Source organism: Triplophysa rosa, linkage group LG16, assembly GCF_024868665.1.
Source record: "Triplophysa rosa linkage group LG16, Trosa_1v2, whole genome shotgun sequence".
NCBI lineage: Eukaryota > Metazoa > Chordata > Actinopteri > Cypriniformes > Nemacheilidae > Triplophysa > Triplophysa rosa.
The window spans coordinates 11,005,623-11,023,461 of NC_079905.1; the positions used below are offsets into that span (position 1 = coordinate 11,005,623).

The window sequence follows — 17,839 nt, forward strand, 5'->3', positions numbered from 1 at the left end:
CCAAGATCTGTTTGGTTACAAGCATTCTTCCAAATATACTGTATCTCTGTGTTCATCGGAACAAAGAAATGTATACAGATTTGGAACAACTCAAGGGTGAGTAGATGACAAAATTTCATTTTAGGATGAACTGTTCCTTTAATGGCAGGCACCAGGTGCTTAGCTCAGCATGACTGAGACAGATTCTTGGTGAAAAAACACAGTCGAACAGGCAAATCTTTGACATGCCTCTCCTTACCTTGTAAATAATCATCTCTCATGAGTCTGCCGAACGGTTTCCCATGTTCCCTCAAACCTTAACATTTCCGCTAATATCTTGAAGGTAAAGTGTGCAATTTTGATGACCTTAAATGGCTCAAATCAGGTAGAATTGAGTTATTGTTTATTGTAAATTATATTTTGCACTTCATGTGTTCTATTGAATATCTGATTGGGTCTTATTGGTCTTATAAATTTGTCTCAACAAAAAGAATATGAATCCAACACTATCAGACTTATACCCTGTTTAATATAGATCTGTAAGTAAACACTATACATTAATTACAGTGTTGAGTCTGTATGATAAATAGCCATCGCATACCTTGTGGTTGTAGTGTTAATGTTTTTGTTTTAGTTTCTCAGTTTGGGTTTACAGTGTGCAGTGTGCTATTTTGAGTATAACATCACCATCATTACATGAACAGAACACCTGTTCATAGTCGCACATCACAGCCTCTGACTGTGTTTATGTGTCTTAGTGTGAATGTAGGTGTTCCTGTGTGCCCATTGTTTGTCTGCAGTCGTCTCAGCTTTGTTGCCCTTCCGTTTAAGACCATCTGGAGGCTTGCTAGCTGAACCGACAACAAGACCTGTTGATAGCAGAAAAATATTCTAATGTAAATTCAAGGGCTGGAAAACCTATTTTAGTCAAATGTGTAAATGTTTTTGTGAATTATCACCTTCTGTCTTTTCACATGAATTAATAAATTGTCACCCTGCTTCAAGAAATCATACATGATCTTAGTATGATTGAAGATTATATTTAGAGCACCGTAGCAGTTCCATGTTTACCATGTTAAAATCGTGGTAATACAGTACTTTGGAGTATCGTTTTAGATACCATGGATAATGAATTTGATCATCAGTACTATAGTACATGTACAGTATTAAATGAATTTGCCATCTGATACATGCACCATGGTTTGTATACATGTGGCATAATAATGCAGTGTTGTTTTTAAAAGTGTCTCCTGGTAATACCATAGTATTTTCTAAATGTAAGTATGATAGTAACTAGAGATGCACCGATATATCGGTCAATAATCGGTATTGGAAAATGCAATGAGTACGGCTCTCTATATAGGAAATGTTAAGAAATATCACCGGTTTGATGTTCACTATTAATAGTCATTATATGAATTAATCACATTCAGAACGTTAAGAAATATTCATTTGAAATTCAGAATCTGTGTCTGCAGATATCACTCTGAATAATCGTCTATCGGTGGAGAAGTTTAGTATCTGTGCATCTCTAATGGTAACTGAATGTGGTAATAACTCAGGAACATGGTATTTCTCAGAATACTTTGATATTACCTTTAATTCAAAATCTCTGTACCTTCAACCTCTATTGAGCATGTTGATAAGAGTTACCTGAGGTGTGAGACAGAACACCTTTTATTTGTTCAGCCGTTCAGTAAATCAGCATTTTCCATCAGACTTAGAAATCAGTCTCTTTCTCTGCCAAGAGAAGTCTGTTTGGGAAAGAATGATGTTAGTTCTTCTATTCATTTTGAACCAACGATGAACACTAATCTGCTGCGTATAAATAGCCATCTGCCTCGTATTACAATCAACTTGTGATAAATTCAAAACAAAAGTAAAGAGTTATAAACGCAAATAATGAAAAGTAAAGATTCTGTGAATCCCTTTGGCGTCCGGGGAGGGGGTATTTGTCTCTCCATCAGCAGAGTTCCCGGTGGCACAGAACAACCCGATATTCCTCAGACAGTCATGAATGCCTTCATTTCCACATGTGGGGTGGAACAGAGAAATTCCAATTAGATTGAGGAATGGGCTATGCATTCTCATGAACTTCACTGTGAAATGTGGCTTTGGCACGCTGTGCTCCGGAACAAAGGGTTAGTGAATTAAAACCCAATGCCGATTTATAAACACGGCTGCGTGGAGGGGTGACGGTACATATCTCATCTCACGGGCCGATGTGCCCGATGCTTATTCTCCATCGTCTTTTCATGACTGCATCATAAACTCGCACGATCTTGTCTGGTCGTAAAAAGCGCACAGAAAATGATGAAAATATCGGAGGGAAGAATTCATCATTTTACGCTGTAACAAACAGCATATAATTGACAGTTACCAGCCAGAGTGTCGTGGCTTAGCTGTTTATAGATGTGGTGTTTGTGGGAATAATAAGAGCTTGCTGTTGTCACACTGTGTGTTCTATCCAATCCAAAACTAGGCTTGACTAAACCTGTTTTCCTGTTTGTGTGTGTTTTTGTGCTTGTGTTTGACTCTTTCCCAGGTCTCTCCAGGTGCTGTGTTGCTGATGCGAGTCATCGAAGACTTCATTCATCTAATTGGAGAGGCTCAGAAACCGTTCCAAAGCTTTCTGGTTGTCACCAACAACCTCAGTGAGTTGCCACGGCATGCTATAAAGATCACGCTGCCCAGCCTTGCAGATGTCAAGTTCTGTGTGTTTGAATCGAAGACATATTAGACTCTAATCTGTGTCCCTGGTCCCGCCAGTTATCACTATCCAGAGAGAGCCGGTTTCGGCTGTTTCCAGCGACATCAACTTCCCTATGAAGGGTAGGAGAGGGATGAAAGACTGGGCACGATCCGCAGATGACAAACTCTTCATCCCCAAAGAAATGTTCACCCTGTCTTCAGATGGTGAGTTGGAAGCGATATTTAACCTCACAATGTTAACATTGACCACGTTTACATAGACAACAATAATCCGATGTTAACATGATTAAGACAATACTCTGATTAAGAATGGACCATGTAAACAGAGCTTTTTGATTAGCTTAATCCGTCTAAACTCATAATCGTAGTAAACACAAATGGAATTAAGACGGGTGGAGTACTCCTATTTTAGTAGCATTATCGAAGTGCGGTATAGACATGTGCACACCTTAATCGCACTATTACCGGCGAGTAGGAATTTTCGCGGCACTTTGTGACAGGTTACACACACGCACGGCAGTGGACAGCTGTTTCGTTTTACGGCAAACAACATGGCTTCAAGCAAGAAAGCACTTTTTTGGTCCGAACGGGAAACAAGAAAGATGCCAACAACTCTAGAAAATAAATGAAACACCAAAAACTGTATGTGGTACCATGGCGAAGACGAACTGTTTGTTGATACATGAAATTATGGAGGGAACGTCGAACGGCGTCGCTTAGGGACGTAATGACGTATGCCATTAATCGAACTATGTAGTGAAACATGTAAAACGGGAACATGGAAGATATTCTTGAAGTAACTCATGTAAACACCTTAATAGTAATATTTGCTTACTCAGAATAAGGCAAATAATTAGATTACTGACGTCCATGTAAACGTGGTCATTGTAACACCAATAATCAAAATGTTATTTTTTTACCAATATTTTTGGTTGCAAAGATGAACGACCGCCAGCTACTGTGGCATGTCAGAGGGTCAAGCATGCTGTAGCCATAGGTTAACAACACACGCTTAATTATATTTGACTCGAATCGATTGTATTGATTTACATTAATAATGGTTAGCGGATACTGTTGGGTCAGGTGTTTCTTAAACACTGCACTATTTAATGTCACTTGAGTAAAGTGTGTTTTTGTGACCTTTAAACATTTTTATCTGAAGATGAATGCTAAAATGAAATTTTGTTTTTGTTGTCAAAAAATGTAGCTAAATTCATTACAAAACTATTTTTTTTATTATTATTTACAGTTTAAATTAAAATTATTTTAAAATATTACTATTAATAATATTAATATATATATATTTTTTGAAGATTACTTATACTGAATAATAAGAAAATCTGAAAATAAAATCTAATAAAATATTACAGTAGATGTGTTTTATCCAAACCGACTTACATTGCATTGTATTATACATTTGTTTCTGACTATGTGCAATCCCCTGGGATCGAAACCATGACCTTGGCTTTACTAGCGCCATGCTCTAACCACTGAGCAACAGGAAAGCTTTTTGTAAACAACACTGGTCCAGAAGCACTTCCTGTTTCATGAATTGTACTAGAAACGAAATTGTAAACAAAGAAATTTAAGACTTAATTATATATGTGAAATAAAATATAAATAGGAAAACAGGAAGTGCCTCTGGACCAGTGTCGTCCAGAAGGTCTATACAGGTCAGTGCATATAAGGAATGGGTTTTATTGTGTGTTTGTAAATTTGAAAGTCCAGGGGCTATAACCCATCCAATGGATCATCAAGTCCAGTGAGCTCTTATGCTTGTTGACATTAGGCATATGTTGCTGTTGTTGTGACAGTATGTGAGATCCATCGCTGCGTGTTGCTCCATCACTGTTATTGATGAGATACTGCAGTGTCAGCCACGGGTCTGACCGCACCGTCAGGCTTAATGTGAACTGCTCAGTGTTATATGACACTCACCCCCTGTCACATTTTACATTCTGCATCATTTTTCTTTCTCTATCTTAGGCCACATATACATTGCTAAGTTTTAGGAGTGACAGCCACATATAGGAGTAAATCCTGAAAGATTGTGTAGTACATTGTGAATGTATCGTAGGTGAAATCAACATCTGAGTCTATAAAGGTGTGAACAAAATGGCCCATACAATAAACTGATCGATATACAAGATGGCCCATCAATCCAGTAGGAGGTCCTAACAATGTCTATCTATTGATTGGAGACCATTTGTTTTTAGGTACAAGGTCTGATAACACAGTACCTTGGATTAATAATGTAAAGGCACATCAAAAACCTTCTTGAAGAAATCTTGCTTAATACTTGAATATTTCATAAGTGATATAATACATTGGCAAGCTATCCAATAAATGCTTAGCCAAATGCATTGCTAAGGCCGTATTCACACTTTTTTGAATCTGCTAGCGTCTGTTTTACATTATAATCCTATGGAGTAAACCGTGTTTTCAAAAAACATCCTGAGCGCTTTTTTAAACGATAACGCCGGCGTCTTTTTCTGCAGCTCACAGCGTCTTTTCAGGTTGAAAAAAGTTCAACTTTTCTGAAAAAAACGCCCTACGTCAAGCACCCTTTTCACAGCTAACCAATGACAGAGACCTGTCGTTTCCATAACAACATGCAAGGAACATGATTGGTTGAGAAGGCTCAAGCTCTAAAAAATAAAATGCCAGCCGAAACACCCGTTGGAGCATAGTTTTGTATAAATGTGAGTTTAATTTTCACTTTCAATAACTTCTGATTGCATTTCTAGCGAGAAATTAGTATTGTAGTTTTTAAATATGTGATTGGTTATTGCAAAGACGCTCTCTGTTTATAATTCAAATAGACTTACGTTACGCTACCTATGAAGCCTGTCTCTCTAAGCTGCCTTCGTGCACAAATGCTATCTTTGAACATTGCAGGCTGCTATTTGTAACCACAACGCTGCGAGTGTTTTTTTACTAAAAAAGCGCCATTGTCAACTTTTTCTTGTCAAAGAAGTCAAGTGTGAACACGGCCTAAGTTATTATTTGTGCATGAGGTGCTTGACATGCAATGATTTGACTGAAATGATAACTATAGTAACTCTTCGGGCATTATAAACTGTTTGTCCATAGATATTTTTAGTTGTTTATGGTAGCTGTATCATCCACCACCAACCACTCAGTACCAACTCACAACGTGTGTTCAGTGTAAAAATGCGATTTGCATGATTCCTTTAGTGCATCAGCTGCTAAAACAACTCACACCATGTACAGAACAAGATAAAGCACTCAGAATAGGACTGACAGCCAAATTTATCTGCAGTGTGTACGTGGCTTTGAAGAAGTGAATGCAGTCAGCCGATAGTTTATAGAGAGACCATGCAAGACGGTTAAGAAAAAACAAGAGCGATTCTACGTGGAAGCAGTGGCGGAGCTAGAGTTTTATATATGGGGTGACCAGGGGGTGGCCAAGGCTACTTCAGGGGGTCCACAGACATGACAGAAAATTTGGGTGTAACCCTGACCTGGCATCGAATTATAAATAAATAAAATAATAGGATTGCAGATAAGGGTACAAGTGATAATTTACTTCCCAGAGTTGTATGTAAATGTATACAAAACAATTGCACAACGTAATGAGATTGATGTAATTCTAAATGTATGTAGATTAAATAAATAATAAATTATATAAATATATGTGATGAAAATGTTGAAAACAGTTTAATCCTGATAACTCTTTAATTTAATTTACACAGAAACAAAGCAGCACCGGAGGTGTCTTTAAACTGATTTGTATAGAGCAGCATATCAGATGTTATAAATATAAAACATATACTCATTCCTTAGGACTTAAAGATTAAAACAAAATCATCGATGCTGATTATTGCGCTTGATGTTGTCATCTTCATTATTACTTTCAGATATTAGAATACATTAGAGCGTTTTACACGCTACAAAACAAGCGGAGAAGCGTTTATGAATTGTTTTATTACTGTTTTGATTCTTTATTAACACACAAATCAGTTATTCAAACAGGAAATATATAGAAAACAATCAAAGAACATCCAAGATCACTAAAATAATCAATAGCTTCGGGTTATACATTAGTCTAACAACTCTACATAATGAATCTCTTTCTTACAGCGTATCTGTACGCGGTTGTTAATGATAAACTATGTGAGCGTGGCGCATTTCAGTAGAGCTCTTCTTCAGCGGTGAATCATTTAAACGCCTCTGATTGGCCAGTATTTTCATACGATGAACTTGATTGGCTGTAATGCTCAAAGCTGTAGCAGAGCAAAGACGCTGACATCCATATTCGTTCATTTACACCGTCCGTCGTAGCTAGTTCTTTATTATGCAGGGACCGTTTGTCCCCTATTATCTTAGGGCAGTTTTGTTCACATTGTTGTCATTTTTTTCCAAAATTTCCGACCCTGATGTAAACAATGCATTAACATTAACTTACACAATGAAAAATGTTTAGGAATCCTAAACCCAAGGCTAGAGTGAAACATGTTTAAAATACGATGCTTCCTTCATGTGCATTTCTAAAGTTTGTATGAAGTACACCTGCTTAGAATGATAAAAGAAATCTCTCCCAAGACTGTTTATATTCATCTAAGGTTAGAAAACGCTGGGAAACTTTACATTTACACAACATAAAGGTGTAACTTTAGAAAGTAGGTAGATAACACTATAATGGTATGGTTCAACAAAAAAACGTGCCTGTCTGAGTCTGACTTGAAATGGCTAGCAAGCGTGTACGTTTTAATATTCCATTTGTTTAGCAAATTGTAGAGATCCATATGCTTCTTTTCTATCTTAAAAACAAATCTCAGATTTCGTGCTGTACAATCCATCAAACTACATCTTTTTTCCTTTATAAAAAGAGTAAAGATAGCAGTAAAAGATGCGATTACTCGCTTGACTTTCGTTTGCGGGGACGTCACGTGCACTGCCGCGGAGCATCAAAATAAAAGCTTTGTTCAACGAGAGACGAAATCAGATGTCAATCAACATAAGTAGCGAATCAAATTTTTGGGTGGCACCCAGGTTGGCCAATTGGATGTCAGGGGTGTTCAGTGCCACCTTGGACACCCCCCTGGCTCCGCCACAGCGTTGGAGATCAAAAACACGCAGCCGGGAGGTAGCCAACAGGAGTTGATATGAAAGCCGATGAGAGCTCCGATGAGAACGAAATGAGAAGGAAACAAACTGAGATGAAAGAAATGACCGTTATAGCTGTCTAGTGTTGCAGGCACTCCAGGGATAACCATTAGCTAAATACTGCCCCCTTCGCTGAAAATAACAAACTCACTGGCCGTTCCGCCCACCGCCATCTGAGATAAGATGGCTCCTTGGCTTTTTCCAGAAGGGTTTTCTAAAGGAGGAGGAAATGTTGGTCAGGATCCTTTTACACAACAGCTTTGTTGAAGTGACAGCTCAGGAAATAGAGAAAAGATACAAGTCAGCCCCTGTTCGGTTCTGACCGACGGGCGCGATTGTCATCTGTTTACCCCTTTAACATGCAGCCGGAGTTGCAGCAGACCTGATTAGAATTTGATTTGCTGACATTGAGGAAAATGACTCACGTTTGTTGCTCTCCATTTTCACTGAGGTGAAGACGCACCTCTCCCTGTATTCATGCTTTGGTAGCAAACCGACTCTGTTTATGGGTGTTAGGGCCATTAATTTATCTGGTTTTCTGTGTAAACAGCTGATGCAACTTGAGGTTGTATTTTTAGGATGGGTTAAAACAGCTGTACCTTTCAACTTAATGGTGCTGTCTTCTGTACTGACAGGAAAACATGAAATGAAGAAGCTAAAGAAATGAAGACATTTCTTAAAGGGGTCATATGGCGGAAGTACGTGTTTTTCTCTGTTTTTGGTGTGTTATAAGTTGCCCATGCATGTATTAGACACGTAAAATTGCACAAATGAAAGTGTGGGAACAAAAGATGCATTTTATCTAAAAGCGAATGCTCAACCAGACTTGCCTGAAACGCCTCATGTAAACACACCGGCGAATCTACGTAACTTCATAACATGATTTGACTAAGACCGCCCAAGTCTACACGTAGTTAAGGTGGCGTAATTGTAAATCTCATTATCATCGTCTGTCAGTACAATTGCTTTGGAACCTGATGTTCCGAATATGGTAAGAGGCGTTACATTTCCGTGAAATGCTTGCAGTATTTGACCAATCACTACGCACTGGTGAACTGGCCAATCATAGCACACCTCGCTTTTCAGAGCGATGAGCTTTGTAAAAAATCAACGCGTTTCAGAGAGGCGGGGCAAAGAGGAGATACAAACATGCACGGTATGTGGAAAATACAACGTTTTTTAAACTTTAAATGGTGTATGCACACTGCGTTACATCTAAAACAAACAATAATATTCGTTTTAGCTGTGCAATATGACTCCTTTAAAGGCCCCTATGTTGTTTGAACATATCTGTGTGTCAGGAGTGTGTGTACAGAACCACACTAATAATATAAATCCACCCATTAATTTTTTTTGAATCCCCAGTAAAAGCTCAACTGTCCTCTTGAATGAGCTGTTGGCATTCTCTCAGTTAGCTGACGTCACATTGATTGAGCCCTGCCTATGACTGCTGATGGACTCCGCCCTCATTGAGTTGCTCTCGCTGTACTTTGATTTCATCTGCCTGTCGGATCTTGTGGTGCCGCATCAAGTCGAACAAGCCTGTACAGTACATGCCACCATTGTTTTCACACTGGACTACTCTGTGCGCTACAAGAATGTTTTCTAAACAAACAAGAGGTTTTGTTGTTGGATCCAAGACTGAACATAAGTCTTTATTTACACCCGACATCTAAGCCTCTGAAGGCGCTTTTAGTTTTATTTCTCATGGAATGGGCAGAAGACATCAGGTGAAGTCACTTTACACTGGGATGCTTCACAAACGAATGTTAGTAAAATGCTGGATTCATTACGGGTCATGGTTTCAGTTTTTAAACATATGATGCGTTTGTCCCGTGTATGTCACTTATAAAAACAATGTTTGTCATGGGGACCAGTTCATGAAAAGCATCCTAAATGAGGGGCCGGAGACATATGGCTTGCAATATTTGGGATGACACAACAATCATAAGAAATCCGTTTTATTTTTTCCAAATATTTTCTGTTTTAATTTTTCTGGATTCTGTGTTTTCCGTCCTTTACTATACAATAGTAATATATTTGCCCACATGAAAACATACTTCAGAATACTACTATTAGCATTCACAGACAGTAATCAACAATATGTACGACCCACTGTCCCGGGGACAGTCGATGAGACTATTGCTATTTTTTTCTGGCACATATAAAAATACATACATTTTTGTGGCAAGTAAATATTTATACTTACTATATTTATTTAAATACCATATACACACAGTTTCTATGCTATAAACCCTTCATATAGGTGACATTTTTATTAGTCTCTTACATTAGAGTATCTATTAATACTAGTGAGTTCATGTTAGCCATCAGTTTCCGTGGTACATGTGTATTATTTGCTTCAGAGATTATACACATTGTGTTGGACGGTTTTTGCGGCTCTTTTTGAGCTAAATTATTAAGCCCTAAATTTCCAAATGTCGCTGAAAATTGCAACAGTGATTCAGCCATGCTTGGCTAAGTTTCTCTTCATAACATTTGCTGTGAAATCAGTGCCTCTGAAGTATCTGAGAAAAGGTCTAAATGTTCATTTTCAGTCTTCGAAGGAGCTTTGAATAGCAGTGAGGACCGTGCACATAAGAGCAGAAAATGGAGCACTGAAACGTGGGCTTGTTACATCATCTGTTACTAGACATCTTCCACTTAACATCCAACACATCCCTTTCACCTCATACAAAACAAAAACAAATGAGCAATTTTGAGTAGAGGCCCAAACTTTCCAGATATCTCAATACAATGTCAGACCTTATACATTTGACATAACCCAGGGCATGCTGGGAAGAGTTTAGGGAAATTTTAGGACCTTACATAATGAAGCGTTATGTTCTTATTACCTTAGAATGAGCTATTTCTATCTACATATCCCCTTGCAGGGAACCCGCCATGTTGTTTCTATAGTAGCCCTAAACAGACAAACTGCTCTACAGATCGCGTTTCGTAAATGCGTTATCTCCTTCGGCAAAGAAGTGAAAACGTGACGACATCTTAATTCTATGTCAGCCACCGTAGTGCTTTGAAAGGGAGGTGTGGAGTGAGCTGTTGGTTTCTCAGAATGTAAATAAAAAACTATTCAGTTGTTTCAGTTTGATATGTGACTAATAAACAACAATACAATTTTTAGTTTTAAACCAGTTTTTGACAGTTTCCAAAAATATTTGTGTTTTCTCTATTATGACAGGTGGTCTTATAAATTTGTTAGGCACATCTCGGTGTGAACTGAATAGCAGTTAACGGAATAGCCGAGAACTTCCAGTGCCGCATGAGGACAAACTATAGAGTAATGAAATGTGGACTTGATGTCCGTTACATCATCTATAACTGCATCGCTTTAACGTCCCATCCTCCGTATCCCTCTCAGCTCGTGTTGTCCATCATTGAAATATGATGCCATTTACTTAGGGATGAGTCTCTCTCTCTGGAAGCTCGTAGTGTTCAGAGAATAAGAAGAATTGAATGGGAGAGAGGAAGAATAGAGGAATAAAGGTATCCATAATAAATAGTGTCTCACAATAAGAACATGCGATGTGATGCGAGTGGAGGAAAAGCACTCGAGGGGAGGAGGTAACGTAATAAACGGGATGAAAAGCCGAACTGGAGGAACAGAGCCAGTGAGGAAGAGTAGACAGATGGTCTGCGAGAAGAATCGGCGATCATATCTCACTGAACCCTCTCTTTCCTGTTTCTTTTAAATGTCAGGCTTTGTCCAGATGCTCTCTGGGTCCCTGGACGGAGGTTTTTCTCTTGCTGTGATCTGTTCTTTCTTGTCTGCTTTTATTTGGCTCGCTCAGATGGGTGATGGAATGCACATTATGAGTCAGAAATAAAGAAATACGGCTAAGGAATGTGACTGCCATGTGAATTTGGCTGTATTTAAATATAAATGTGCAAGATTTTTGATAAGCTGTGTAATATTTAATAAAGTTTCTTTCAGGTTCTGTAATGGGCATTCATATTAAGTAACTTATGGTTGAAGCAAAATTTGAGAGTTTATGCATTATTCAGAAATAAATACAATTATTTAATTATCATGTTTTGCTTTATTAATGTCTTGCTTTGTTTTGCTTGTAGAATCAGATGACACGCCATACTTTGTCATTGGAGCGATCCTGTATCGCACCCTAGGCCTCATAATGCCTCCACCCAAGTAAGTCCACATTTTTAACTATCCATATTTCAGTATATCAGTATTACTATTCATTCAAATAACAGCTGAAAATGATTGAGTAAGTTATTGTTAAAAAGCTGTCAATGAGTCATCTTTTTGAAGCCATGACATTACAAATGTAGACTGACTGGAAAATTCTGTTTAAAGTAATAGATCACCCAACGACGAAAATTCTGTTACCATTTACTCACCCTCTTGTCAGTTCACACCTGTATGACTTTCTTTCTTCTGTAGAACACACAAAAAAAGATATTTTGAGGAATGTTGGTAACTGACACGCATTGACTTGCGTTGGTTTAGTGTCCATACAATAGAAGTGAAAAATATATTCTTTTGTGTTTTGCGGAAGAAAGAGTTTTGATATGACAAAATATGATGTCATACAGGTGTGAATAGGGTGAGTAAATAATGACAGAATTTTCATTTTTGGGTGAACTATTACTTCAAGTTTATTTATATAGTGCTTTTTACAATGTAAAATAAAGCAGCTTTACATGAATCTTTTTTTTTTTAGAAAAAAAAACAAAAAAATTCAGTTCGACCTTAACAATAAAATGGATCATCAAGGCTGGTTTATCTCTAATACAAAAGAACTCAGACATTTAAATACAGTATATGAGACCTCAAAATGTAATACTTAACTGTCACGAATTGGTGAGGTGCAAGGACAGAGGACCCAAACGCAGACAGCGGGTAAGGGGTTAACGAGACATTTTAATAATAAAACAAAACAAAAACCCACGAGGGGGTAGCATAATAAAACAAGGGAAGATCATGACATGACAAGACAGGACTAAGACTAACTACACTGAAACCAGACTGGAGATAACATAAACAAGGACTACAATTAACTAAACTAGACTTGACAGGGACCAAGAACTCACCAGACAAATAACACGAATGACAATGACCCAGCACAAGACAGAGGACACAGGGGCATTAAATAAGGGGACAAATCAAGAGGGAACAGGTGTGGGGCATGAAATCATTACAAGCAATAATGAGGCAACGAAAGGGCGGGAACAGAGACAGGACCGGAGAGAGGGTGTATGGAAGGCCAACAGGGCCAAAACTCTCCCTCCACATGAAACATGGGGTTCTGCCATGATCCCGCCACTAGACCAACAGAAACATGACAAAAAGCGGCAGAATCATGACACTTAACAGTCTTTAAACCATTAAAGGTGGCCACACTTTGAATGCTTACGCTGGTGACAGACTGCCCTGTGCTCTTGTTTTAAACAGCCAGTCTAAGAAGAACATACTGTCTAGATACTGTTCTTAGAATAGCAGTTCCTACCCGTACCTGTTAATCCCAGTGTCATGATCTGTGCCATTGGTACTCTAATATTGTGCCAAAATCTTGGTTCACATGAATCCAAAACTAGCCATTTATGCAGTTCTAACGTTATTAATTATTTTCACAGTCAATGCAGACCAAAATTTCTCTGGTTAGCTTCATTTTTTACAAATTGTGGGAAATCGTGTTGCCTGTGGTCTCAGTCTGCTGAGAGGGCTCTTCTGTATTGAGAAAGAAGAGATAAGAGTAATTAGCCATATACGTGCAGCCGACACCGGGAGGCATCTAGAGGCATCTCTCATCTCCTGCTGAGCCCTGCTGGGGTCTATAGTTCACTGTCCAAACTCAATAAGCATGTCAGAGCTCTCAACCCTGACGAGGAACACAAGCATCTCTCTCTCTCTCAGTCTCTCTCTCTCTCGTGAGTAGCGTTAGAGGCCCTGGTATCCATGTCATTGTTCTTCAGTGTGGTTGATTGTGATGGGGCTTGTTGAATATGTATGGGATCAAGGCAATTTGTTTGTTTTTGGTCTGCATTCGGTTCGGGTCTCATTAATTTTCTGCACAGAGCACACATCCTTGCTCTCGACGCTCCAGGGGCAGCTAACCTGCCCGATTTGTTTGTGACACAATGTAACTCCCCATGACCTAACTTGCACAGATATATCCAGGTTGACGTACTCCCTCCCTGTCCAGAGCACACATACATAGACACCAAAAATAGATGCTGTTTAGAACAGGGTGGTTTAAAATCGTAGCATTACAAGAATAAAATACTGTATTAAAAAGTCTAGTCATATTTATTCATGTTTTAATTTTAATTTTTGCTTATAAAAATAAAAGCAGATTTTTGCATTCATTTGTAATTATATATTATACATACATTTGCACATGGTGCCTCTTAGGTTACAAAGACAATTGTGCAAGTGTTTTTGGACAGTTATGGTATTGCATATTGTATTTGTTAACATTAGTAAATGCACTGACATGAACTAACAATGAGCCATATAGTTTTTCAGCATTTATTACTCAATTTCAATTTAAGTTTGCTTTATTGGCATGACAAAATGTACATTTGTATTGCCAAAACATTTGCAGCTGGGCTACGTACAAATTTGCGCAAGTATGTTAACAAACGAAAAGAAAGATAATTATAGTAATAAAATAAAATAAAGTGTAGTAATAAAATATTAAAATAAAATACATTTTATTTTATTCATAAAATAAATAAAGAGTAATAAAATATTACTCCTTGTCAATTTTCATGTTTACTGTGCATTACTTTCATTAATGTTAACAGTGACAACTATTGATTTTAAAAATGTATTTATAAAAGTATTGTTCATTGCCAGGTCATGTTAACTGATGCATGAACTAATGCTAACAAATGCAACCTCATTGTAAAGTGTTACCGTTTTTTTTCTCACCGTAATTTCTATTTTCTATTGCGTTTATTATTTTGTTTTCTCTAGAATATTTATACAGCTGTTATGCCCGAATTTTCCCCTAGGGATCAATTAAGTTTCACCCTGCCCTGTCCAATTCTGTCCCGTTGCAGTCTGTTTTGTCCCGTCCTATCCTAAAAAACACAAAGTGACATTCAACCAAAAAACTTTTTCATGCCTTGTCCTGAACTACCTATCATCAAATGTCACAAAGAGTTTGGATCTAGTAATCTTTGTTTCTTTCAGAGATCCGTTTGTGATCACCTCAAAGATTCTGACAGTGACGGTGCGCCCCTTACCCAAACCCACCGAGCCGCTGGTATCAGTGGAACTTGCCCCTTTGCTGAACGTAAGTACCACATACCTTCATACATATTTAAACTGGTATTAATATTAAATAAACCTATCTACAATACATACTATGCCATGTTTCACTGTATATTTACGAAATACTTTAAGCATGCGAGTGCTGACTCGCTGAAGTGCTTTATTATGATGTATTACTATATATAATAATATTTTGATACATAATGCTGCTCAAATTAAATCACCACTAAACAGCATAACTTTAAAGATTATAAGTGACAGTACAGTGCTAACATTCACATACTTCCAGTGAGCCTTCAGTTATTTCAAATCAATAGTTATTTCATTCGAGTTCTCATATTTCTCCTCTGTGTTTTAAGTGCACCATTATTTACAACCCGTGAATGCTGTTCGTTCGCTCTAGTTGACAAATTGCCCAAGTATCACATTGTACCTACAAGACAGCACAGCAAGCACAAAGCAGCCCGCAAGCTTGGAGTCTATTTCAGCACTATAATCAGGAATGAAAGATAGTTCTGGTTAAAATGACCCTCTATTAATAATCTTCTATAATGAATAGTACATCTTTAACAACCCCTAAATATACAGGATGTAAAGGACTGCACATAAAGGCGCTCAGTTTTTTATGTGGGAAAAGTAATAAAAATATACCCGTAAGGATTTATGCAAAATGTGGAACCTGCAGATGGGATTGTGCATGAGTGCAGCTCAGCTGCCGTTATGATATTCCCGGAGTCGCCATGGCAACCCTTACCTGCTGTCTCCTTCGTAGAGACCCGTGTTTTGGAAATGTGGGAGTGGATGTGATGCGTGGATTTTTGTGCGCATGCTTATTTCTTTCATAGCTCAGGAAACTTAATAAATTCTCAATAATTTTTTATTAAATAATCTACTGAAATATATGAAAAAGTAAAAATAGACACAAATGAAACAATAATTGGCATATAGTGAGTGTATAGTTATAAAATTAGCTCTGATAATATGCTATATGGAGAATCTAATAACAAAAGATGTCCCTGATTTTGATAACATATTTTTATGTCTCAGTTTGATGAGCACAGTTTGAGACATTTCTGAGATCTCTTGTGAAACACTTCATGGGATTTATATTAGTTAATAATAAAACGATCTGTTTATGTTCATTTCGAATGAGTTTGCACGCATGCCTCACCCGCAGCAGGGCATAATAAGGTTCTGCCTGTTCTGGGTGGGCCCCAGCTGTGCGCTAAGGACCTTGGCGGGGGTCTGTGTCCAGATTGTGCTCCGGTGCCCTGGCCGCAGATGTTTGGAATGTAGGGAGGTGGTATCTGAGCCTGTGCGTTGGGACTTGTCCTCTCTGTGCGGACAGATGCTCTGAGACGGACTTCCTGAGCCGTCCTTACCCCCAGAGGCTGCTGGGAAATGGAGGCATTGCGCTCCAGCTGTGTGTTTGCCCTCACGTTGGCCTCAGCTACTCCTCCCCATTCATCAGCATCTTTGAGATGAGGCTGATGCCACAATCCGTTATTGGTCTCTGAAAGCGCCCGGCTGTCAGTCACTGAGTGTCGGATTGAAGTGATGTATTCTGATGCGCGTTTTGTTTACCATCTGTGATGTTTATTTGTCATCATTTTAAATGAGAGTATGCAAGACATATGTTTGTGGTTTATATGAGCCATTGGAATTGAAACAATGGCATGCATCCACACCGGAACCAGGTGCATTTAGTTCAGCTGCTCTCTTTTGTAGAATACAACCTCACAGACTCCTACATCCTGTAATCATCCTTTGATTTAGTGAGCCGTAGCAGGAAGTCTCCGGAGTCTGTTAAACCCCTGAAGGTCAGAGGTGATCATCGGTTAGGTCATGAGGTCCCATCTGATCCCGGACTTCCTAAAAAGAGATAATAGGCATACTTGAGCCGAGACAGATTAGTCAATTATACCAGTCGATTCACTGATGAATCAATAATGAGCTGTTCATCCAGCCATGCACCACTGAACCCTGATTAGAGCCTCACACTGGCGCATCATCCCAGAATATCACGAATCACTGAATCAAAAATTTGTCTTTGTAATGAATCATCTACAGCAATATGTGGACTGTGGAACTAATAGAGGGGTCTGAAGATGAGGGTCCTCTGTCGTGCATCTCATGCATGTTTAAAACCCATGGCTTTTATGGACTGTGGATTTAATTATAATGAAACACAATAAGCAAACAGGCTGCTGGGCACTTTTAGCTGCTTTCAGGAAAGGATATGAGTGGCGACATGGTTTTATCTGTTACCCATTTTGTTTTTATTAAAGCTTTAAGCAATGTTTTTTTATAAACAAAATTAAGTCGAGCAAGTTAAAATGAAAACACTGCGATTCAAAACGGTTAGCTTATGGAGGGTTTCAAAGAGTTTCATTGCTGCGCATGCGCTCTTTTGTGGCCCAAACTTAACTTCCGCTAGTTACACAACATTTACATTTAGTCATTTAGCAGACGCTTTTATCCAAAGCGACTTACAAAGAGTTCAGGGAGCAATAAAGCGATATGTCATACAGGAGCAATAATACAATAGGTGCTAATACTAAGTTACTAGTTTCCTAGGGGGCGGTAAACTACAATATTAACAGCGTGGTATTCAAATGAATAGTTGTTGCATAGTGAAGTTGATAAGCAAACCTGTGCCTCCTCCCCTTCCAGTTTGACGGGGAGAGTGAGAGAACAAGAGTAGTTTGTGGAGAGAGCAGCGGTGTGGCAGAGTCCTTAGGACGAATCCATGTCGCAGTA

At 38.4% G+C, this 17,839-nt stretch overlaps 1 protein-coding gene across 14 annotated transcripts in view; it reads left to right on the forward strand.

Moving 5' to 3' along the window:
• The window catches only part of adgrb2 (adhesion G protein-coupled receptor B2), a 253,724-nt gene that overhangs the window by 141,690 nt on the left and 94,195 nt on the right, over positions 1-17,839 (forward strand). For all 14 annotated transcript variants that reach the window (XM_057354076.1, XM_057354078.1, XM_057354082.1 and 11 more), the window contains 4 exons: positions 2,525-2,633; positions 2,749-2,895; positions 11,911-11,986; positions 14,999-15,101. In XM_057354076.1, the coding sequence (XP_057210059.1) occupies positions 2,525-2,633; positions 2,749-2,895; positions 11,911-11,986; positions 14,999-15,101 (435 nt within the window). The remainder of the gene's footprint in view (positions 1-2,524; positions 2,634-2,748; positions 2,896-11,910; positions 11,987-14,998; positions 15,102-17,839) is intronic.